This window comes from Thunnus thynnus, chromosome 21 (genome assembly GCF_963924715.1).
Source record: "Thunnus thynnus chromosome 21, fThuThy2.1, whole genome shotgun sequence".
Classification (NCBI taxonomy): domain Eukaryota; kingdom Metazoa; phylum Chordata; class Actinopteri; order Scombriformes; family Scombridae; genus Thunnus; species Thunnus thynnus.
In genome coordinates this window covers 1,795,381-1,820,817 of record NC_089537.1, presented here as the reverse complement: position 1 = coordinate 1,820,817, position 25,437 = coordinate 1,795,381, and the positions used below count along the sequence as shown (strand labels likewise).

General features: G+C 38.5%; 1 protein-coding gene and 1 pseudogene across 4 annotated transcripts in view; both read left to right on the top strand.

Moving 5' to 3' along the window:
* The window catches only part of rreb1a (ras responsive element binding protein 1a), a 78,584-nt gene extending 71,822 nt beyond the window's left edge, over nt 1-6,762 (top strand). For all 4 annotated transcript variants that reach the window (XM_067578243.1, XM_067578242.1, XM_067578245.1 and 1 more), the window contains one exon: nt 1-6,762. This exon is cut by the window's left edge and continues 200 nt beyond it. In XM_067578243.1, the coding sequence (XP_067434344.1) occupies nt 1-528 (528 nt within the window). In that variant the 3' untranslated portion in view covers nt 529-6,762.
* A 12,118-nt stretch (nt 6,763-18,880) lies between these two features.
* LOC137173428 (protein NLRC3-like) lies at nt 18,881-24,948 on the top strand (annotated as a pseudogene).
* The last annotated feature ends 489 nt before the right edge of the window (nt 24,949-25,437 follow it).

The window sequence follows — 25,437 nt, the reverse complement described above, 5'->3', positions numbered from 1 at the left end:
TGCGGCAGCGGCACTGCCGGGGGCAAGGACCTGGAGGAGGCAGAGGAAAGAGGGGAGGAGGGCGATGGTCAGCGGGAGGTGAGTGACGGATCAGAATCGGCCACGTTGGAGGAACAAAGCCCTAGAAAACCAGCAGAGTCTGAATCGGATTCAGCCACAGAGCTTGTGAGCCAGACCTCAGCAGAACCGCAACCAACCGCCGTCACCACTGACGAACCAGACGTCGAGGAAAAATCGGAACTTTCTGCGACACAAGTCCCCGCTGACATGACCCCCAGCCAACAAGCTACTGACACAAAGACTAACGACGCAGCAGGTGGCGACTCCTCAACCAGCGACCCGACATCAACGCCTGACTCAAACATCTCCAAAGACCCCTCTTCCTCCTCCTCCAGCTCTCCACCTGAGGAGCCCGTGGCAGCCGCCCCCGCAGAGGGCTTCATCCAGGGGCTGCTGGAGATCCACACCAAGCCCCCCCTGGAGCACATCCTGCCCAACGGAGAGCCTCCTCTAGTGGGGGTTGACTGAGGAGAAACTCCCCCGGCTGTCTAAACCAACGTCACCACAGTGCCATACGATGGAAAGACGCTACACCATTGATGATGATGCAAAAACCAGCCCGGAAAACTTTTTGATAGAAAGAAAGACGAACCTCGTTTTCTTGAAGTGCCTTACTACTAGTCCTACTTCTAAGAGATGTTTTTTGCTATATCTTTATCTGCATTATTACGGAGGATGGATCTAATTTTTATAGCTTTTTATGATGACAATGATTTGCATTACTATTTTTTGTGCGGGGAATCTATATTTCAGCAATAAAAAGAATAAAGTTACGATTTATTATTGTTCTAGATTCTGTTTGAGAATTGATGATCAACTTAGGAGATGCAGAGAGACAGACAGTGACTGAGATGGACTGTCAGTATCTGCGCTTATTCTTCTGTATTTAAATCACAGCTGGGCTCCAGCCACACAACAGAGACTAATCCAATTATTAAAATTTGAACCAGCTCTGGATTTAAGAGCAAAAACTAGCCAGGGTGGGGAACTTGACTTTCCGCCAGCCACTGCGGCTTTCCAAAATTCACCAGCCACGTTCCCTGTTTGAGCAGCCGTTTAGATAATTTTGGATTTAAACGTACCTACAGGTGATGGCTGGGAGGCCGTCGAAATGGCTGGTGGTGTCACCAGCAAGCGGGCCGATGACTGCTGCTCATCTCCCACTATGTGACTTTTGTAACTGGAAAACATGGCAGGCAGACGAACAGAAAGGCCGGCATCTCGTCACGGTGCCTTTACTGCACCGCCGCCAATCCCCGAGTCTCAGCTGGTTCAGAAAACACACAAAAACACTCACGAACTCGTCAACGTCGCATCAGATTTCTGTGTGAAAAAGAACTCTGAAAGGGCAGATATAGTGTTTGTGTTCTCCATGTTGTTTTTTTTTAAAACCCATCACACTATTGATCCCTTTATCCCTCGAAGCCACCCTGTGAGTTGGTTTGTGTGTTAATAATTTCTCATTCATAATCATTCTCAGTTGATTCCATGTGTGTACAGAGTCGAACATGTGGCACGTGATGCTAGAGTATTTTCTGTTTATTTGCGTGTGTGCGATTATCAGTGATATTTAGGTGTAGGGAGGGGATTTCTTGTTTTTTTTTTTTTTTTTTTTGTGGATTTTTTTATAACTGAACAAATCAAAATTTTTGTTGTGTTGGAATGTGTGAGACTCCCACCTGTCTGTCATCCTAGCCCCCTAGTGTTCATGTAGGGTTTATTACAGGGCCTCTGGCGTGCTAATGTATATTGCCGCTAACGGCTGACCCAGGTTCAGTTTACCTCAACCTCTGCTTTTAACTGCAACCATTAAAACAACAGAAGTGCAGCTCTGTAGGCAACCTTTTAAATCCTATGTCTTCCGAATCAAGGCGAGCAGGACTAATTCTTTGCTAGCCTGGTTTCCACTGTGGGCCAAATCAGAGCTACCAAGGGCTAACTCATTAGCCTGGCGCTAAACACAGCAAAGCAGGGCTAGCACGCCTAAGTCGTTACTGGCTTGGCTTGCGCAATGGCCCAAACAGAGCTAACGAAGGCTAACAACAGTCTAGCATACAAATAGCAAGGCTATTGCTAGCCTGGTTTACGCATTGAGCCTTAACACACACACACACACACACACACACACACACACACACACCAGAAAAACAGCGCTTACTTAGTAGCTTAGTCTTCACCACGACTTATAAAATGGTTAACACTAGCTAGCTGGAGTTATTAGCCTGTATTCTGGTGTGACTAAACAGATATCAACCACAGAGCTAACAGACCGGACAAGTTAACCACATTAACGCATTGTTAGCTTGGTGAACCTGTCTGTTAGCTCTAGCTAGCTCTAATCATTAGCCTGAGCTTTGCTTTGTGGTACCCTAAGATATCAACCACAAGGTAAAAACACATGTTAGCTAGGGCTAACTGACACCGGGCAAGTTAACCAAGCTAAGGCATTGCTAAGATGGTTAACAGCATATCTAGCTAATAGCGGGTTTAGCTAGTCTCTTTCTAGTATTATAGCCGAATCTTGAGTTGGCCCCTGGAACACTTTAGTACTGTTTGTCCCTGTTTAGTCATTCATCCCTCTTTCCTGTTCCTTTCTATCCAGAGACAAACAGAACCGCTAAAATAATTTTAATTACTACATTACATATCCTTCAGTTTTTTTCTTAGAAACAGCTAAACTGAACGGTCAAACTCAGTGTTGATGTATCATCCCTGAGGTCATTAGATACCTGAAGACGTGGTCATGAATTAGCGTTGGAGACAATCAGATATATTTTTCAAATGATGGAGTGAACGTCAGGCTAAACGGATGAAACTTTAAAACTAAACCCCTCAGTTTAATCTCAGTGTGCTTTCCAGAAGAAGCTAGATGACAAGGTGAAAGGGATGGATGGATGGATGCATGGACGGATGGATGGATGGATGGATGGGTGGATGGATGGATGGATGGGTGGATGAAAGGACAGACAAGGAAAGATGGATGGATGGGTAGGTTGGGGGGTTGAGAGCGCAACACTATTTTGTGCTCCTGAACTGTATTTCCCTGCTGCACACACAAACACAAGTTAAAGGGCTAATTCCTCCCCCTCACACCAACCTAACCAGACATTTCCTTATTGATCCTGTAATCACAACCAGAGGGACGGGTAGTGTGTATGTGTATTTTCTTTTTCGTGTGAAGATGAATATAGCTAATTTTTCTTCTTGTACATTTTCGTCTCTTTGTTTTTTTATATCAAGCAACCTCATAAGCAAAACAAATCGAACCTCAGCGGCTCATAACGGAACTGTAAAGCAACGACAGTCAGTCATTTAGTTGGTCAAAAAAAAAAAAAGAAGAAAAGAAATAATGATCAACCGCAACTGGACTGACTGGCTGACTGACTGGACGCTGCTGTGAACTGGCACTAACAACTTCCAAAACTACTACTACTTCTACTACTAGTACTACTACAGTGGTATATCGCGACACAATCAAGAGAGAAAGAGAGTGAGAGATTCCCCCAGTTTGTCTAAACGTTTTATACATCACGCTCAACCTTGTAGTCCCCAACAACACCTGATATTGTTACTGAACACCTATCACACTGCAAATTATGAACAGCAGTTGCAGTCCTAATATCAAATCAAAAGACATTTAAGGTCTGGAGAAAGCAAGGAAATTGATATCAGAGTTTACAGTATGAATATGACAAAGGCTCAGAACTCCTGAGGTGTAAAGTTTTGAGTCCAAGCACTTGGCAGGAGTGTGTCTGAAGTAAAGCTGAAACTAATTTCCCAACTTCCCAGCTATTATTTCAGAGTCAAATCAATTTCTTTAATATGGAGCAACTTTGTGTCCAAATGGAACCATCTATTGTCTCTTTTCTTGCTTCAACATTTCCCTGCTCCCTCATTACTGACGGCTAACGCCTTCTTGTAAAATAAGCCAGTGAAAGTTACAGAGAAACTTAAGATGTAATATAGACATCTTATTACAGAATTATCTATGTAATGAAAAAGCTTTGTGGGGGTTTCACGGTTGGAGATTTGCACAGGGGCAAGAAAAGATTTTGGTCTTAATCAAACAAAAAATGTCAATCTCAAAATTCTCTCCCAGCTACTCAGAGTAGTTCCAATTTGTGAGCAGTGATGTGGAAGGAAAATTTAATTTACCATTTAAAAATGACTCCTCCAGTCGCTAAAACCCTCAGTGTATATTTGAGTCTTTTAGCAGTTGTAGTACCTCTAGTGGCTACTTTCTTATATTAAGGCCCAGTCACACCAGAAAGCAGCACAGCAAAGTTCATCCTCAGGAAATATGCAGTGCTAAAACCGTCATCAACTCGCAAGGCTAGTTGATGATCCATTGTAGCCGGTAAGCTAATGGGCTAATACATTAGCTCTCCAAGTTACAACAGTCAGTTAGCAACCTTGTAGCTTGGTCGCTTACGATAAAATAAGTTCACATTGATCACTTGAGACCTTGTACAATCAACCATCATAATTGAGTCCATGTCTCTTTTGAGGAGAAGTTTATATTCTGACAGAGGAGCGTTTTACAACAGCTAACTAGCTTCAACTAGCTTCCATTTTGGATTCAGTGTTCCTAAAAGGTCAGCACCATCTAGATGGTTACCCATTGGTCAAGGTTGAACCTGACGCAAAAACTCTACACAGATTTTTTTTTTTGCCCAGTGATGAGACCACTGATCGTGACAATTCCATTGAAATTTACTGGTCTTGTTGTGAAATGTCACCATTTTAAATGCTGGTGTGAATGGGCCTTTACATTCTTGTCCTCCCGAAGTCCACAAAGACAAAGGAAATTCAGATTTAAATCAACAAAACCCAAAACAAAAACCCACGTGAACACTGATATCTGCTGGTGAAAGCAGGCTACTACTGATCTGCCATTGGCTGGTCTTTGGCACCAAGTAAATCTGAGTGATACCGATTGGTATCAAAGACCAATCAATAGTTCTATTTCACAGCAGACATTTTGGCATGTTGCAGTTTAGCTGTTTCAGTTCCAGGGTCCTGGTTATAGCACATGCTGGCTCATACGCTGACATGGTTTACAGGGACACTTGGACAGAACAGAGCCTGATTAATATTATTAGTGACACCTGTGCTTTCCCCTGCTATGACCAGTCAAAAGTGGGTCTCAGCCTCCGCAGAGAATCTGCTGAAGTTCTTTTCATGACATACAGTCATAATTACTAGAATCTCAGTCAGTGTAACAGCTTTTACTGGTTACTTCTGAGTTTTGACATTCTTTTGATTTTCATATCAGTAAAGGGATTCTCTCTCTTTCTCTCTCTGAACTGTTTTATGTTTTGTTAGCTCTAGATCTATACACCCCTCTCCCTCGGGAATATGCGTTCATGTATGCCTGACCGTGTGTGTGTGTGTGTGTGTGTGTGTATGTGTGTGTGTGTGTGTGCACGGCCATATGAATACTGGACTTCCATTCGAATGCACATGGACTGTTTTTAATGTATTTATTTGGAGCCCAGGTGTGTGTGTGTTTGTGTGTGTGTGTGTCAGTGTGAGTTAGTTTCTACAATGACTTGAGAAGAAGCCATGTATTAAAAATATCACATTTATGCTGCAGAACTGTTTTGAGGAACTGATGGTTTGTGTTGTGGACTAACCGGCTTGCCGTAGGGTGCAGTGGGCCGGGGTGCGAATCGGACTAGCAATAAGAATCCCTCTGAATCCAAAAGCTTTATGTAGATCTCCTGTATATGAGTTGAGAACAGACTGTGTGGGTCTATTGGATCTGTTGTTGTTTATTTTTAGTTTGGCTGAGAAATGATTTTTGTTGTGTAATTTTTTTTCTTCATGACATATAAATGCGTATAAAACTGTGAAAATCCATTTTGTTCAGTTAAAGGGTGAGTTTTAGGCTAGGTTTTTTTTTTTTGCATGTTAATCTAATTTGTTCAATTATGGATGATTTATCCTTTCTCCATCTCTTCTTGCGCTATACACAAACATACATATATATGTGAGTGTGTGTGTATGCATATATATATATATATATATATACATACATACACACACACACACATATACAAACATACATGAATCTCGCTCTCAGGGTCTTTCACAAATCCATTATTCGAAATACTTCATGTTCTTATTTCCTGAGTTGCAATTTGTTTTTTCCAAGTCCTGATTATTTTGTCTTTTTTAAAAAAAAAAATGATTCAGAACTGTCAATCACTACATTTAGCACTTGACTGTGAACTCATCATTACCTAACAGAAAAGATGAAAGATGTTGAATTTTGGTGTTTTATAACCCAATTATTGTTGACATTTTTGTTCTGTTCTCCCCTCTCACTCGGACATTTGGTTTAAAAAGCCTTTTTTTTTGTTTTCTGCTTTGGTTTAACATTCATGTGGAACTTTCTGTCCTGGTCAGAGGTCAAAGGGAACGTCATAGAGGAGCTTTAAACACAGACTCCACTAACACAAACACATACACACAGATGCTGGACCTCAATCAGAAAGCATTAACACACAATCAATGGAAAACGTTTACTTTCTGTTGTTGTGTCTCCATCCTTCCATCCCCTCGTCTGTCCTCTCATCCCCCTGCTGTTAGTAAAACATGACAGTGTTTCACAAAGTCAAGAGATGTAAACCTGTTCTGTATTCAACCCAATAAGAAAAAGCAATAAAGATTATATTAAGGAAAGGTGTGTGAATCAAAAGCTGTCAATGTTTTTTGTCTTTTTTTTCCCCTCATATGAACATTACTGTTACAGTGCTCCTTGAATTTAGAATTTGATCTATTTCTGCGTAAATATGACCTAAAACGTGATCAGATTTCCATGTCAACCAGATAAAGAGACATCAGTTAAACAAACGAGACAAAAACCTTCCACTTTCTCCTTTATTTATTGAGGAAAAGGATCCAATGTTACATAATTGTGTGTGGAAAACATATGTGAACATTGAGGATTATCAATTCATTTGAGAGGGAAATTAGAGTCGGGTGTTTCAGTCAATGGGATGACAATCAGGGGTGAGCCGGGAGGTCCCTGCCTTATTTAGAGAAATCTGGGTCTTTACTATCAAGTCTGAGCTTCACAACACAGGTTTATGGAAGTGTGTCATGGCTCAAACAAAGGAGATTTCTGAAGACATTATAGGAAGAGTTGCTGTTACTCACCAGGCTGGAGAGATTTGTGTACAAATGGAGGACATTCAACACCATTGTTACCCTCCCCAGGAGTGTTCAATCAACAAAGATCACATTAAGAGCAGGCGTGTAACAGTCCAGGAGGTCACTAGTGATTCTCCAGGATAACATCTAGGAAACCAAAGGCCTCTCTTGCAGTGGCAACAGTTAATGTTCATGAGTCCACCATCAGGAGAGTATTAGGCCTCATGCAAGAAGCACTCTTACAAACAGATTCTTAAAATGCTCGTACAAGTGATTGAAGAACATTTGTGACATTCATCAGTTTTCTTGTAGACTCAGTATTTTCTCTGAGGTATGAAAAAAATGTAGGAGTGGTCCAGACTTGTTGTACGTATCATAAAGAAATCATCTCTGCCTTTCTTCACTGGGGAGAGGCACTTGTTGGACTCAGAATTATAAAGCCCTAATCTGAATATTTAAATATGATAACGAAATTAACAAAAAATAACAGTAAAATAAACTTAATTTTCATCACATCATGGCTGCAAATTTACTGAAAGGTTTTTATTTTGGTGCAGTAACGTCTAAATTTCAGTAGTTGTTGTAAACTTTTCTCAGTCAGACTGCTGCCTGTGTGTCTCTCTGCAGCTCTCTGTCCAGCATCATGTTGTGTTGCAGCTGACAGTGTAACATCACCTGTAGACTAATATCTCTGTGACTGTGACATCCCTTCATGGAGCACTTTGCTTTAGAGAGACGTTTTTTCATCCTCGCGTCAAATCATTCCCTCTTTTTTTTCTGTCACAGTGCAGAGCTGTTCTGATGACATGTTAGCCGCATAAGTTTTTGTTTTAGATCTGCTGAATCAAAGTCTTGCCACTAATCTCATAGAAATACTGTGGAGGGACCTGAAGTCAGTAGTTCATGCAAGGAAGCCCACCAACATCCCTGAGTTGAGACTGTTCTGTAAAGAGGAACAGGCTAATGACCCTCCAAGCTGATGTGCAGGGCTGATAAACAGTTACCGGAAATGTTTGGTTGAAGTTATTGCTGCAAAAGTGGGTCACACCAGTTACTGAAAGCAAGGGTTCACATACTTTTGCCTCAAACAAATATGTAAGATTGTAAAATTTTCCTCAATAAATAAATTAATTAGTTCGGTGGGTTTTTTTCTCTCATTTGTTTAATCTGGTTTCCTTTATCTAGTTTTAGGACTTGTGAAAATCTGATCACCTTTTAGGTCACATTTATGCAGAATTAGTGAAAATTCTAAAGGGTTCATAACCATTCAAGCGCCACTGTATGTCCCCTTTAACTTCAACCTTCAGCTGTTGAAGTTTTTATTCTGTGAGCTCCTGTAGTTCTGATATTTCCGACAGTCACCTGAAGGCAGGTGTTCATTATTTCGAGATCTGAGCACAACACAGTCAGTGTGTTTAAGTACGAACTAAAGTGAAGTAGGCAGCAGAAATGGAGCAGATGTGATGAGCTGCTCTAGTATTAATGCTGTTTGGTGATATCTGGTGGTGATGGAGAGAACTGCAGCCTGGTTTGATTCCTGAACCAGTTTAATACTGGGATCTTTTCACTGCTTCTTCATATAGAAAAACACATCAGAACCAATTACTACCACCAATTAAACCACTACACCTTAACTAATTTGATCCGGATTTGTATTTATATTTATTATGTCAAGACTTTGTGATCATAACATTTCTTGGTGATAGAAAAGAGTATTTACCTTTTCCTTCTGTAACAGCAGAGTAATTGAGATGATGCAATTTAGTACTAAAATACTTTTTAAGTGTCAACAACTATTTTTATTATTTATTTATTTATTTATTTTTATTTTGACATAACACAGATACATATTTTACAGGATTCACCATCACAGTTAAGGCCTCCAATAAGACCACCTTCAATTTCCACGTCATTTTCAGTTCATTTAATTTTGGTATAAAAGAGACAATTTATACGTTAATGTTTGTTTTGCACTTGCTTTATGCAAGTTAAGCAGGAATACATGAAACAAGAACACAAGAACACAAGGAATACATGAAAAAAAAACACTGTGACAAATTTCTGTTTAAATATTCAGAATATTTTGAGACATGACATTTTTGCTGGATAGTCAGCAGACTAGCCAAGAATAGTTTTGAATTATATAGAAATTTGATTTAAATGTGTATTTTTCATCTAGACAACAATTTTTCCCAATAAAAACATTCTTCAGTATCTCGGGGCCCCTTTTCATTGCTACTTTTTCCCATAATGAGTAGATTGCTTGATTTTTGGGGGGAGGAAAACAAATATACTGAAATTATTTTGTTTTCTTTTTCTGAGCACACCTCTTTCTTGTTCTAAACTGATTTTCACATTTTTAAAATGTACAGTGACTATAGAGTTTGATCAACACCTTTCTGACAGTGTTACACAAATTCCAGTTTTCTTAATTTATAAAACATGATTCTGTGTAATTCTATGACGTTCTAACAGTGATGACCAATAGTTCACTTGTGACAGTTGTCTCATATAAATGGGTCAAACGTGGGTTGAATGCTCAGTTAGCAGACTTACATCATATCCATCATCTCCTGTATGAAAGAAGCAAGTAGAAAAGGAGAAAAGAATTAAATAATTAAACCTAAACTAATCAGTCTGCTTCTGGGTCCAAACCTTTGTAACTAGAACTGTCAGTGGCAAAGTTACTCAAAACATTTAAAGTGCAGTAAAGACTGCACTGCATCCATCCAATGATTTTTTTGTACTTCTGTTCATTTAACACAAAAGAGTTGCCAGAGTTGAAGCCGCTCCTCTGTCTGGAATGAAGTTAAACCTGATAAGCCACCCCTCCTCTTTCTGCTTCCTGGTTTATGTCTCTTTCATAGTTCTGCCAGTTCACAGATGGCTTTAAATAATATGATGTGAAGTGGAGGAGCTGATCACCTCATTCACTGCAGATCAGCAGGTGAGCCAAAACAGAGAAGTCTGACTTAATGTTTGAATCAGAGCTCAGCTTTTATCTGTTACGAGGAAGTGAAACTCTCCATTTAGCATCTCTGAGACACAAGAATGGCTCAGCAAGAAAAATTCTGCTGTGCGATCTGTCTGCTGACAGACTACCAGGTGTGTTGTATGAGTGAACAATTTTTATTGAATAACTATTTCACATTATCTAATTAATTTATGTTTAACATATTTAAGTAGACTTTCTTCTATAGATATTTGGATGGGGGTGACAAACCGCAACTGAGTAAAACCATCATCACGATGAAGAGCAAAAACTTAAAAGTTACATTACATTTAGGGTCAAATATACTGTTTTCTAGTCTAGAAAACGGTAGCCAGGTTTGAATCCAAAAGATCTCAATATATTAAGAAACCATTGATACTGAGAACAACTGAAGGAAAATATGTTCTTCCTCCTGCTCCATGTACATTATTAACAGTTCTCCTCATAACAAAACCACCAATAGCATCCAGCTGCTGAGCAGAAAACCTCCAAGTCTCCTTTCAACAGTTTCATTTTAAGACTGAGTTGAAAAATAATAGTTTTCAAGTTTTCTGGTCAGTGGTGGAAGGTTTGACAACAACACGTTCCCGATATCAACCCATTTTCACCTACAGACTTGTCATCTCAAAAACCTGTGTAAAAAGTGTCAAGTTCAACCTGGGGCAATTTGGGTGATTGGTGGGGTTTTAAAATTCCACCAACCCTGATTCCCTCAGTTTTACCATCTGTTTAACATATATCTTGATTTTCTTTGAGTAAAAAAGAGCTGTAAGATAGTTTTTTTTTTAAAAATCGTTAATTATTTATATTACAGAGTAAAACATACCAGATCTTTAAAAAAAATATTCATTGAGAAATTTTTAAGGAAAAAAACAGACTTAACAAAATCAAATCAAAAATTCAAATGAAGACAAAGTGTTCCCCAGCCCAGCTGATTCGCTCCACACAAAGGTTTTTCAGTCTATTCATAATTTCATAATTCTTATCATTTCGAAAACACTAATCCAATCAAACTTTGGCAGTTTGTTAGTTTAAAGAAAGAAGTTTTCTGTTGAGATGAAATGGTCATTATTTATATGTTTGTCAATCATTTGAATTTGTTTCAAGCACATTGGAGCAGTCAGCTGATACAGGCTCATTATAGATCTGTCAGTATTAGCATTTATGTTGGCAGATGTGCAAACAGAAACTTAGAGATTTCAATGCAAATCTCAACATGATCATCCCACTGGAGTAGTGTTTGTGTCCACCGGATCAATATAAAATCGATATAAATATAAAATCTCCAGTATATCAATCAATATAAAATCTCCTTTCAGCTCTTTGGGCTCCACCAACTCTTGAGAAATCTGCATAAATGGTGAGCAGCTCATTGTCAAAAAGCAGCGCTCTGGATTGGTGGAGCCTGCAGAATTTACTCCACTCTTGCTTTTGAGTCCTAATCAGGGTTGAAGTTTTTTCTGGCGTATACATGTCACTATATTCCAGAGATTTCTTGCCATGAACAAAATATTATTTTTTTAAAAACAGCAGATTATTCATAAAATGTTCATTATATCAATAATTCTGTCATATTCATTATGTGGAAGAACAATTCATCAGAAAAGAACAATTTGAGGTGAAAAAACACAAGGCACCACACAAAATGTTTCTCAGCATTTTGTCTTAACATTGCCTGTTTTAATATTTCCAAGTGGTTAGAGGAATGTGTGACTATCTTAATGGTGCTGACATAATATTGTAGTGTTCTGAGGAACAGTGATTATCTTTCTCTTGATGCTTCACCTGTTGAATACTGCTCTGCTCTCTGATTTGGGGACAGGTCTGACTAAACCACTTGCTGAAGTGCCTGCATAGTTTTATTTCTCACATTTTGCATGCAACTTTGTTTGCGCTCACTCTAAACAATATTTTGCCTCACATGTAGACCCGAAGCTGGCTTTCAAACATGAACAGTACAGTAGCTGGAAAAAACTTGCACCTGAAAGGTTGATCCAGTTGTAACACTATGAAAACAGCATTTTAAGCTCAAACTGTATCTAAGACACTTGCATGGTAGCATTAATGATGTTTAGAAAAGGTGTCTTTGTTTCAGCAGATTTTGGTGGAAATTTCCAGGAAATACCAGTATTAAACCCTGGTCACAGTCTCAGACAGATGAATAAGCTGATCACCATCTCGCATCTTGCATGAGTGAATGTATGATTTAAACATTGCTGCACTTCTGTGAGAACACTCATCATTTATTGTAGACTGCGAACATGCCTCTTTAACACACTCCAGTCATGATTTAAGTCAGTGTTTGTTTCTATCCTCAAGACTAATCCTGGATTGCAATGACTTTACAGAGTTATTCCAACTTAAGCTCAAGTCCAGGATTTTGGAAAAGTGTCAATCGAACTTGCACAAGTCAGTAATCAGGAATTAACTGATTTCTGTTTGTTTGTTTCCCATCATGTCAATCACAGCTCGAGCTTTGTCAGCCTTGGATTTTGTTCTGGCTGATGCCATTTCATCCTCTTGATGATAATGCCTCGTTGCAAAAGTCGATCCAGCAGCTGGTTTAGAATAAGATTGGACACTCCATTAACAAACTGTGTCCGAACTGAGAACAACCTCCTCCTTGGTGAGAAATACTGAGTCTTCACTAGATTTTCTTTACATACAGCAGCATCTGAGGGACAAGAGGAGTCAATCGATCAAACTTTATTTGTATAGGACCTTTCATACAGGTTAGTGCAATTCAAAGTGCTTCACAGATGACTAACAAGCCAATAAGACACAGCAAATGTAAACAGTAAACAGTAAAACTATTTGAGAGTAATGCACATGAGAAATAAAATTATGAAAATATAATATAATAAAATGGATTTAAAAACTATAATAATAAAATAATAAAATAGAGTGAATCATCAGTTCACCCAAATCATGAAAACAAAAACATTTTACCACTACACATAGTTGAGGAGATTTGACTTCAGCTGGTAGTTTGTGGTTTGGACAGCAGGTGGTGCTCCTGCATCAACAATGAGCTGAGACTCAACCATACAACACTGTTTTTGTCTCATTAGAGACAAGCTGGCTCAAACCTGTGACAAAGGACACAATTCAAATAAATCAACATAAATATCAGCTGTGAAACAGGAAGCTTTGACATTTTAATAACCTCCTTTTATCCAGTTTCCACCTTTTTTCCCCCATTAGGCAGCTTTAAGGTTGTAAAAATGCTGCAGTAGCTGGATTAGATTCAGTGTTTAAATAAAACACCAAAACATCATCTTTGTTTTCTTAATTTCCACTGGTCCATTTACTCAAGTATTGTATTTAACTACAGTTATTAGGTACTTATACTTTACCAGAGTACACACATTTTAATGCTACTTTATACTTTTTACTCCACTACATTTTTTAAACACCTATAGTTACTTTTCAGATTTAGATTTTACAAACAAAACACATGTTCAGTTAATAAAGTATGAATAACTACAGTGTTAAAGCACCTCCTACATAATACTGCATCAATAATTATGATCAATAACATAATAACAGAACACTGACAGGAGCCATTCTGCATAATGAGGACTTTTACTTTTCATCACTTTTAATTCCTCTGTACTTTAACTGGAGTAACATTTTTAATGCAGGACTTCAACTCATAATGGAGTGTTTTTCACTTTAGTACTGATACTTTTGAGTAATTGATCTGAATACTTCCTCCACCTGTTTATTTTACAGAAGAAGCTCCATGTTAGAGTTGAGCTTTAAGATTTGATCAGTTCTGAATCAGTTCTGATTCTGGTTCCTATTAAATCCTGACTCTGATTCTTGTCTTATTATTCAGGACAGAAAATAAAGCAAAATAAAATGTATTTCAGCAGATTCAGGCTGCCATAATAAGTCATCAATGATAAATGAGGTGTTTTGATGAATGAGAGAAAATAAGTTTCCTGCTGCTATAAATGTAGTTTGTATGTGTTGTTGCATTGATCTTCAGCAGTTTGCAGTTGATGTTTCTAACACTCAGCCTTCATAAAGTCAGCCTAGGAAGCTCCATTCAGAAACCTCCTCTGCTACTGAACCACACTGTCTGCGCAGCCACACTGTGCCCAGCCAGCGGCTCCACTGTTTGTCTGAAAGCATCTAGAAGGTTTGATGGATAAGAACGGCGGGAAATGAAATGATAAATAAAACATCCTTGAGCTTTTTGGCAAGAGGAAGAAAGGAGGCTGCTGTGAGGAAGCTGCCATTTTATTACAGTCAAGTTTAGTAAAGTTTGAGTCTGACAACTAGCTAACTACAGTTCCTCCTCTCACTACCGTTAGCTACCTGTTAGCTACAGGGCTGAAAGAAAAAAAAAAAAAAATCTAATTTTGATTTAAATAGCAATTATTTTCAACAGATGAATCTCCCGGTTTTCTGCTGATTCGGTGGTCAACAGAGCTGTAAACACATTAAGTTTGTATGAATAATCACAATCATGTCTTTTACAATCCAGTGAGTTTAAAATAATTACTGGTCACACAAACTGTGAGGTGGCGTGCTTGTTTTTCAACATTCATTGAGTCACAGTGGCTGCTGACTCAGTTTCTACTGCCACAGCACCTGACCTCATGTTATCTGACATTAAAATGATCCCAATCAGGTTTACAGGTTGTAATTTTGGGGGGAAAGAGAGCAGTGGTATTGGATCAGTACTCAGTATCAGCAGATTCTCTGAGTACTGAGAGTCAGTATCAGGAAAGGAAGATTTGTGCGTCTCTGAAGAAAACCAAGAAAAAATCTAATTTCTGTCATTTGGAAAATTATTAACAAGGTCCAAGAAAGGAGACCACATCACCCCTATCCTTGCATCCTAACACTGGCTCCCCGTTCATTACAAAATAATCTTCAAAATTCTTCTAAATGTCTATAAATCTCTTCACGGTCTTGCCCCAACTTATATCTCAGAACTTCTCACCTCTTACAGCACCGCCAGACCCCTCAGATCTTCCAACCGTGGCATGTTGGCTGTGCCTCGTTCGTGGAAAAAAACAGCTGGGGACAGATCTTTTTCTGTAGCGGCTCCTCGGCTCTGGAATAGCCTGCCAGAGACCATTAGACAAGCTGAGTCTGTTGATGCTTTTAAGATGCATCTGAAGACTCACTTTTATTCCTTGGCTTCTGTCCGATTTTTGGGTTTTCATTTGTGCCTAAAAGTGTTTCTATTTTACTCTTACTCTATTTTTTACAATTATCTGTTATGCACGTGTATGTCTTTATGCTTGTATGTGTATACATACGCCTGTATTTGTGAGGCACTTTGGTGCAAAACCTGTTTGCTTTTAAAGTGCTATATATATAAAATAAACTTGAAACTTGAAACTTGAATTTCTCTGCTCACACTTTGAGCTGTGAAGTGATTCTGCAAAGTTCAGAGCAATTTTAGATGGTGATTAGCAGAACTTTGGACTTTGGCAGATGTAGAAGATGGAAGGACGCCAACAGAGGCGAAATGACACGTTTAGTCAAGTACGTGCAAACTCAGGCAAAGTTGCACCCTCTCAAGTTGACTAACTTTAAACCTGAAAGTTCAGTTATCTTGACTCTTCTTTGACTGCAGCAGCTACAGAGAGAGAAACAGAGCATTAAGGAGAGAAAGAAAATACAAATAATGGAGTTACAGGTTTGGAAAAACACACACTCACTGTTAGTATATCTTTGTTATTGACTGCTGACCTGTGATTATTCTTGTTCTATGTCATTCAACATTTCCATTTCTCTCCTCACACAAACACACACACACACACACACACACACACACACACACACACACACACACACGTGACTTCCAGTAAAGAAGAAGCTTCTAGTAAAGAAGGACGAAGAGGCAAACAAGGAGCACCGAAAGTAGAAGTATTCAATCTGTACAGATTCCATTTTAAAGTCGACAGAGCAGAAGGAGGAAAAGAGCAAGTCTGAGGCTGGTGAGTTAATATTAGGGCTGCAGATAATGATCACTGTCATTATTGATCAATGCCGATTATTTTTCTGATTAATTGTTAAGTTGATTAAACTGTGTCAGAAAAATACCCACCCAATTTAAGATCACAGTATTGATGTTTTATCTTTTTTCTTTTCCTGGTTTTCTATGTCCTCACAGTAAAGTAATGTGGTCAACATTAAGAATGACACAGATGATTATATGAAGTACTCTCACACTGAGCTGAAATAAAACAAGTGCAAATAAATTAGGTAAATAATATAAATAAACATATTTTGTTACTTACAGGAGGGGCAAGCCGCCCCTCCAAGGCAATGGTAGGAGAAACACTGGGATTATTATCCTGTGTATGTGTGTGTGTCTCCAGTGTTACTGGTCACCTCTCAGACTCCAGAGGATGAATGATTTGGAGGAAGAGGAGGACAGAGCAGAGTCTCTGATGTCCAGCTGTCTGTCTATGAAGAGTTACTTGTCCAAAGATGAACCTCCATACTTCAATAGTGAACCTGGACCCTCAGATACAAAGTAAGAGACTGTTTCTACTGTTAACTGACCTGAAGATGAATCAGTTTTTAATGTCATTTGATAACCTACATTACAACGCCATTCTTTCATGATAGTTTTTTATTTCAGTCATTTTTGTTTGAGCATTGACTTCATTATTTCCTCGTTTATAGATTTAATTTTGTGGAAAGAGTGCTTGATTGCTGCTCTGAAATTTGTATTAGTTGCTTCAACCAATATTTCAAGATCAGCGGCAGAGGACAGATTGTTTTGTTTGCTTTCTAGACATGCACAAGTTAGTCTGACAGCCTGGCATCAGGTACCAATGCCTTTAGCTTAATTGCTAGTAAATAAACTGTTACATAGAAATATTTTTTGTCATCTGGCATTTTCTTTGTGTTCTCAAACATGTTGAGCTGTCTCTCCATTTAAATATATCCGGTTTGCAGCTGTAGATAAAACATTTAGAACATGCAGAAGGAGATTTGAAAATAATTATTTGTTTTCATTATTAAATCATGACCTTGTGCCATGTTTCGTGTTACATCTGCTCTTTACAAGAAATAATGATATGAATAAAACAATTGTTGTTTCCACAGAGAGAGAGGAGAGTCTCCAGTATCCAGCCATCTGTCTATGAAGAGCGACCGGTCCAACGATCATCCTCTAAACTTCAATAATGAACCTGGACCCTACAACACAAAGTAAGAGACTGTTTCTATTGTAAACTGACCTGAAGATGATTCAGTCAGACAGTTTCATTAAGGTTGTAGTTTAGATATGAAGGAAACACAGTGGAAAGAAATAATGAACTACCTTCCATTCATCTGTAATCTAGAACAGATCTTCATATACATGTTAACCAGAGACAGAGATAGGGCTGGTATTGCTATTTGATTTTCAAGTCAAAATATCACACATAGTAGTAAGTAACCCAGGGTGATATTTACTATAAGTTTAGTTACAAGTCAAATTGTACAAGTCAACTGTTTGCCCTTATTTCCTAAAGGACTACACTGAGGTTTTGTGCAGGTAAAATGGAGGAAACTTGAGTGTTTAGGTCTCATGCAATACAGAATGTATTTTCACATGTTCCTGTTCAAAGTCACAAAATATGGGAGGAGATAATGGAAATCATTATTATTATAATATATATATTATTATAGTATTATTTTTCCCTGACTTTTGATGGCTCATGGTAGCTTAAAGCAGCCCTGTGTTAACAATTAAAAGTCATGTTTACATTGACTTACTTACCAAAACGTATTGTGTGTATCCTTGTGGTCTAACAAATGTGTTGAATCCAGTTGACCTACAGCTCCTCATGAAACGTATGCAAAGCCAATTTTTGAACCTAGTATTTTAAATCCTGCATTGTTTACATTGCCTTGCCATTGTATTATGAATTACTTAGTTCAAATTGAAAGTCCTAAATGAATTTTCGATAGTTGTAATAGGCTGTCACCAATGACAATTTAATATTCATGTATTCATTCACCCAGTTTATACATTTACCAGTACTTTCTATCTATATGATGCATGCTGCAGAAAAATATTTTCCAACTATTCATGTCAGCAGATTCAAACACTGTTCAAAAACATGTCGTCTTAAATGATGCAGAAGCTGATCCAGTGACTGAGAATTAATGCTGCTGCAGAAATAAGACAAACAAACACACAGTTCTTTCAATATTTATGTAAGCCTGCTCGAATTAAAGCTGAGGCTTGGTACTTTAATGTAGTATCCATTAGAGATGTACCAATACTGATATCGGATATTGGTCCGATACTGACTCAAATAGCTGGATCAGGTATCGTTGACTGTGAGCTGGACTAGTATTGGATACCATTTTTGAATAAATAACAATTCAGTAACTTTATATCTATTTATTTATTTGTTACATTTTGTTTTACAGAGTTAGAAAAGCAATATTTTAGTCAAGCCTGATTTTGCCTTATACACAGTGCGGCATACAGCTTATTAATTAAACACTGGTATTGGATCAGTACTCAGTAGTTGTCAATACCCAAAGCCCAGGTATCCGTATCAGGACTGAAAAAGTTGGATCGGTGCAACCCAAGTATCCATCATTTTATTTCAAACTGAATGTGCTGAAGCACAGAGCCTGAAGAACACAAATGTGTAACTGTCCAAATACTTTGTGTCTGGACTGTACCACTAATATTATGTGTCATAAAGAATGTGTTCATGTCCACAGAGAGAGGAAGAGAAGGGGTGTTTCTGTGGAGGAGCAGCTGTCAGGCTGTTCTTTATGTCAGAATGTCCTGAAGGATCCAGTCTCCATCAGCTGTGGAGACTGGTTCTGTAGACAGTGCATCACCTCATACTGGGACCAGTCTGCTTCATCAGGAGACTCCTCCTGCCCCCAGAGCACAGAAAGATCCAGACCAAGACCTGGACTGCAGACAAACAGTCAGACCAACACTGTACAAAGTAAGACTGAAGATCTGTCTGCTGATGTTATCATCTCTGAAAACAGGACAGTAATCTACCTCCTCTATCGTACTGAAAATTAACAGGTATTAATTATACTTTTTTTTCTTCTCTTTCAGCAGAAAGTTGTCTGCAGGAGATTTTAGATGAACATAAGATCAGTCTGAAGAGGAGATGTGAATGTGTGCCTGAAGGAACTGATGAAGCAGGAAGTGAAACCCCCCTAAACAGGATCTACACTGAGCTCTACATCACAGAGGGACAGAGTGAAGAGGTTAATACCCAACATGAGGTGTGGAGGCTTGAGACATCCTCCAAAATGAAGACCCTCCATGACACTCCAATCAAGTGTCACAACATCTTTAAAGTCCTTCCTGATGAACAGAGACACATCAGAGTTGTTCTGACAAATGGCGTCGCTGGCATTGGAAAAACCTTCTCAGTGCAGAAGTTCACTCTGGACTGGGCAGATGGCTCGGAAAACCAAGATGTTAGTCTGGTGATTCTGCTTTCATTCAGGGAGTTGAACTTGATCAAAGATGAGCAATACAGTCTCCTCATGCTGATCCATGATTTCCATCCAACATTACAGAAGATCACAGCAGAGAAGCTCGCTGACTGTAAAGTTTTGTTCATCTTTGACGGCCTGGATGAAAGCAGACTTTCATTGGATTTCAAGAACAGGAAGGTTGTGTCTGATGTCACACAGAAGTCATCAGTCAGTGTGCTGTTGACAAACCTCATTGAAGGGAATCTGCTTCCCTCAGCTCTCGTATGGATAACTTCCCGATCTGCAGCAGCCAATCAGATCCCTCCTACATGTGTTGACAGGGTAACAGAAGTACGAGGCTTCACTGACACCCAGAAGGAGGAATACTTCAGGAGGGGATTCAGTGATGAAGAGCTTTCCAGCAGGATCATCTCACACATTGAGACATCCAGGAGCCTTCACATCATGTGTCACATCCCAGTCTTCTGCTGGATCACTGCCACAGTTGTGGAGCACATGTTGATTAGAGACCACAGAGGAGAGCTGCCCAAGACCCTGACTGACATGTACACACACTTCTTGCTGGTTCAGACAAAGAGGAAGAAGCAGAAGTATGATGAGGGACATGAGATGAGTCCCCAGGAGCTGACAGAGGCTGACAGGGAAGTTCTTCTGAAGCTGGGGAGGCTGGCATTTGAACATCTGCAGAAAGGAAATATCATGTTCTACCAAGAAGACCTGGAGCAGTGTGGTCTCGATGTCACAGAGGCTTCGGTGTGCTCAGGAGTTTGTACAAAGATCTTCAAAAGAGAGAATGTGATCTTCCAGAAAACAGTCTACTGCTTTGTTCATCTGAGCGTTCAGGAGTTTCTGGCTGCAGTCTACATGTACCACTGTTACACCAACAGCAACACAGAGGTACTGAAGGACTTCCTTGGAAGAGAGTACAAACACAGGGAATCAAAACCAAAGTCTTTTCTCAAGAGGACTTCTTCTAATTTTAAAAACAATATGTGTGACCCGTCTCTGGATGACTTCCTGAGGAGAGCCATGGAGAAATCGCTCAAAAGTAAAAATGGCCACCTGGATGTGTTTGTTCGCTTCCTTCATGGCCTTTCTCTGGAGTCCAATCAGAGACTCTTAGGAGGCCTGTTGGGTCAGACAGAGAACAGTCCAGAAATCATCCAGAGAGTTATCAACAACCTGAAGAAGATGAACACTCGTGATATCTCTCCCGACAGAAGCATCAACATCTTCCACTGTCTGATGGAGATGAACGACCGCTCAGTACATCAGGAGATCCAAGAGTTCCTGAAGTCAGAGAACAGATCAGAGAAGAAACTCTCTGTGATCCACTGCTCAGCTCTGGCCTACATGCTGCAGATGTCAGAGGAGGTTCTGGATGAGTTGGACCTAAAGAAGTACAACACATCACATGAGGGACAACTGAGACTGATACCATCTGTGAGGAACTGCAGAAAGGCTCAGTAAGTCCAGATGTGATAAATCAGTGTAGATTAGTAGTTAATTTCTTCAAATATAACAAAATAATATTGTTAAAATAGTTCTTTGCTTGTTTATTGCAGAAATTGTCAGTTATATTTAGTCACAGAAGTTCTTGAGCTGTTTCAAATTCTGTAAATGCAAATAATGTTGATTTTTCAGTTGGTCATGTTCAGATCTGTTAAGTTAATGAGCATAGTTATTCTATTTACTTCTAATAATTGCTAGATTTTACAGATTTTTCTTCTGTTTGTCTTCCTTTGGGTGATGAAGGCGTCATTTAAACCTGATAAAAAAAATGAAGGATTTAAAAGGTTATGGTTGAGGTTTTATCACAGAAGCATTTATCACAACATATACCAGTATTTTACAGTTATCAATGAATGTAGTGAAGTTATTATTAGATGAGGTTCTGCAAATATACAGTGAGACAGATGCATTTTTACCATTAAGTTAACAGTTTGAAATAACATCTCATCATTTTCCCAAGGACATTTCTGCAGTCAGAAAGAATTGCTTTCATGCAATTATTGGTATCTTGTTTTTCTTAATGGTTTCTGAGCCATTTCATAGTGAGCATAGGGGATCAGCAAATCAGCAAAGTTATTCCGTAATGTCAGTTATACAATAATATCTACAGTTTGCTAACATTAACCAACATTAGCCTCTATAAACTACTTGTCATAAGAGACAAAGACGGTCGCTAAGAAGCCCTGTCCATGCAGTGCATTTTAAAGAATTCAACTTTTCATTTCAAAGAGGGACGTCATGTAACATTCTCTTGTTTTTCAGTCTTTCTTACATTCTGTTCGTCACAGAAAGAGACCCTCAGATGTTTTCTCTCTTGTTGGTGTTGAGAGGAGTAGTTAGCAGGAAATGCACAAAAGTCTGAACATATAAGGGCAGAATGGTAGAATTCAGACTGTTTAAAGAGATCTTATAAACATTAAAGGTCAGTGTTATATTTTTAATGTTGATACCCCGATAACATTTTTCTGATGACATCATGTTGAAAATAATTCAACCTTATTGGTTTGTTAATTGTGCTTGTAAGCTGAATCACGTTTCAGATGCTCAGAAAAGAATGTTGACAACATATGTCATGCAGTCATTTGTTATGACACATCTAAATATTTAATTATATTAATATATAATTATGTACAGGTCTAATATTGTCAAGCCATTTGTCAACATCCACTATATGTTCCTGCTTATGGATGTGAACCTAACAACAGTAGGTAGCTAGCAAAGAGGGATGGTCTTTCTCAACTGTAACTGCTCACTGAGTTGAACTGAGTAAAAATATCCTGGAGTCAAATTAAAAATACTGGTCAGTAAAAATGGTTTTCTAATCAAGGTGGCCTCATGCTAACTTTGTGGAGACAGACATAGGATCTGATCACACTGACAGACTGAGCACATTATGGAAACCTCTATGTAACTCAATTTTTTCTCCTTTCATCTGCAAGATTAAAGCAAAACAAATATTAAAAGTATCAAACACAGTGAGATAAGATTAGCTGAACCACTGATGTGAAGAGCAAAACTTAATGAAAACAGGGAATGTCAAATGAAGTAAATATAAAGTCAGCGTCCTCTTTCATGATAACATATGTTGTAATATATGTGTTGTGTCATGACAGACTTTCTGACTGTGGACTCTCAGAGACTCACTGTGAAGTTGTGGCCTCAGCTCTGAAGTCCAACCCCTCCCATCTAAGAGAGATGCATCTGAGTCTGAATAGGCTGCAGGATTCTGGGGTGAAGTTACTGTCTGCTGGACTGGAGAGTCCAAACTGTAGACTGGAGACTCTGAGGTTAGTTCATTGACTGTAGCTCTGGTAATTTTTTTGTATATATTCAATTCAAACCCTTCACTGAAGTTTCAGATGTTTGGTTCAGAAAGTTCTGGATTTGCCTGAGCACAAATCTGTAGAATCTATTTTTTTTTTCCAGGAATTCAAAATCTATAGTCTTGTTCTGTTTAAAAAGGATGTCCAAAGTTTAAACTAATATGATGCCTCAGCAGTCTGAGTTAAACATATCAGGTAAGTATTCAGTCAAAAAACAGATGCATGGAGTGCTGCTTGGGTGTAGAAAGGTATCCCTCTTGTGCTCTTCAGTTTGGGGATCCTATTACTTTAAAGCAGCTACACTGTGACTACTACCTGTTCATACTGGTCATGTGATTACTTGCCAACTTATATTGGAAGCGGCCTAATGGTGACCATTTTGTACTTGCCCTGATGAAGGCCTTAATGGCTGAAATGCATAAGCATGTTTTTAACTATGGCTAAGTAGCCATGAAGTATTAAAGGTTTTTTAAATTTATTACCCTCTTGTGTGCCTCAGAGCTTTTCAATAACTCTATCAAGTAAGTATCTTTGTTTCTTCAGTGTTTCCTTGCTGAGTTGCAGTGGAGGGATAGTAAATCAAAGAGGGCATTTTGAACTTGATTTGTCTAACTCAGACTGTCGAAGCCTCATATTAGCTTCAGCTGAATTTCTGAAGTAATTTCTTACAGTGTAGCTGCGTTAGGAAGAGACCACTTGGAAAGAAATGTGAACCTTTCCTTTAACATATTTTAATTACACATAGCTACTAAACTACCAAATACAAGAAGAAGAAGGTCATGTAATAAATTAAATAATGAACAGCTCTTTAGTCCAACATTTAGTCTGATTTCACATTGGTCCTCTTATTACAGACTTGATTGAGTTCAGCAGCATTTTATGAATCAGTGTTTACATGAATATGTATCTGAATGTTGTGGTGACATATGGATGATGTCTGTAGAAGGCTGACATTATGATGATCCACAATAACACAATGCCAAAGTCACTTTTCTCATTTTAGAGAAAAGCTCATTTATTAGGGCATAGTAATGTTGAACTACACATTTAAAACCTGAACACATCTGATTGAATAATAAATGTTTTTTTCCTACATTATTTATTGCCTATTCAGATTGAGGGGCTGCAGTTTGTCCGAGCTCAGCTGTGCTTCTCTGGCCTCAGCTCTGAAGTCCAACCCCTCCCATCTGAGAGAGCTGGATCTGAGTACCAACAACCTTCAGGATACAGGAGTGAAGCTACTCTGTGGTTTTCTGGAGAGTCCACACTGTAAACTGGAGACTCTGAGGTCAGTTCACTGACTGACTGTTACTATTGTTAATCTTTCATTTTATTTTTAACAACCATTAAACTAAATTAATGTTCATAATTTTTGGTAAAGAGTCACATCTGTGTACAGAAGATCCTCTCAACTAATTTCTGTTTTAAATTGATACATTTTACTTGCTTAAGGAGAAATATTTTTTGGTTTACGTGAATTATAATGTGATTTAATGAATAATGTTTGTTTACTGATATTGATCCTTCAGAACACACATGTTAGTATTTTTTTTATGAATCAGTGTTGACATGAAGGTGTCTGAATGTTGTGGTGACATTTAGATGATGTCTGTAGAAGGCTGACATGATGATGATCCACAATTATGCAATGAGAGACAAACACTCATTGATGAGGACATAGTAATGTTGACCTACACATTTAAGACCTGAACACATCTGATTGGATTATAAATTGATTTTTTCTACATCATTTATTGTTTATTCAGATTGAGGGGCTGCAGTTTGTCAGAGATCAGTTGTGCTTGTCTGGCCTCAGCTCTGATTTCCAACCCCTCTCATGTGAGAGAGCTGAAGATGAGTAAAAACAACCTGCAGGATTCAGGGGTGAAGCTGCTGTGTGATTTTCTGGAGAGTTCACACTGTAGACTTGAGACTCTGAGGTCAGTTCACTGACTTTGTATTACTATTGTTGATCTTAATGTATAACAACTGAGTTTAATATATGTGTAGACATAACATACATCCAAAAAGTAACTTTTTCTTTTTTCATATTTACATTTTTTTATTGTTCAAAATATAGCCGGTAGTTATAAAGGATGACTGATTCTTAAAGTGAGTTTTTGAATTAATGTTTATAATTTTTTGTGAAAGAGTCACATCGTACAGAGAGATGATTCTCTTAACTAATGTTTATCTTAAATTAATCAAGTTTACTGGCCGAAGGAGAAATATAATTTTTAGGTTTGTGAACAGTTTTATTTACTGATCTTGATCCTTTAGCACATGCACACACACTCAGAGGGACACAGAGAGATCAATGCAGGTGTTTAAAGTAGGAATATAGTATATTTTATGAATCAGTGTTGGCATGAATATATCTGAATGTTGTGCTGACATTTGGATGATGTCTGTAGAAGGCTGACATTGTGATGATCCACACTA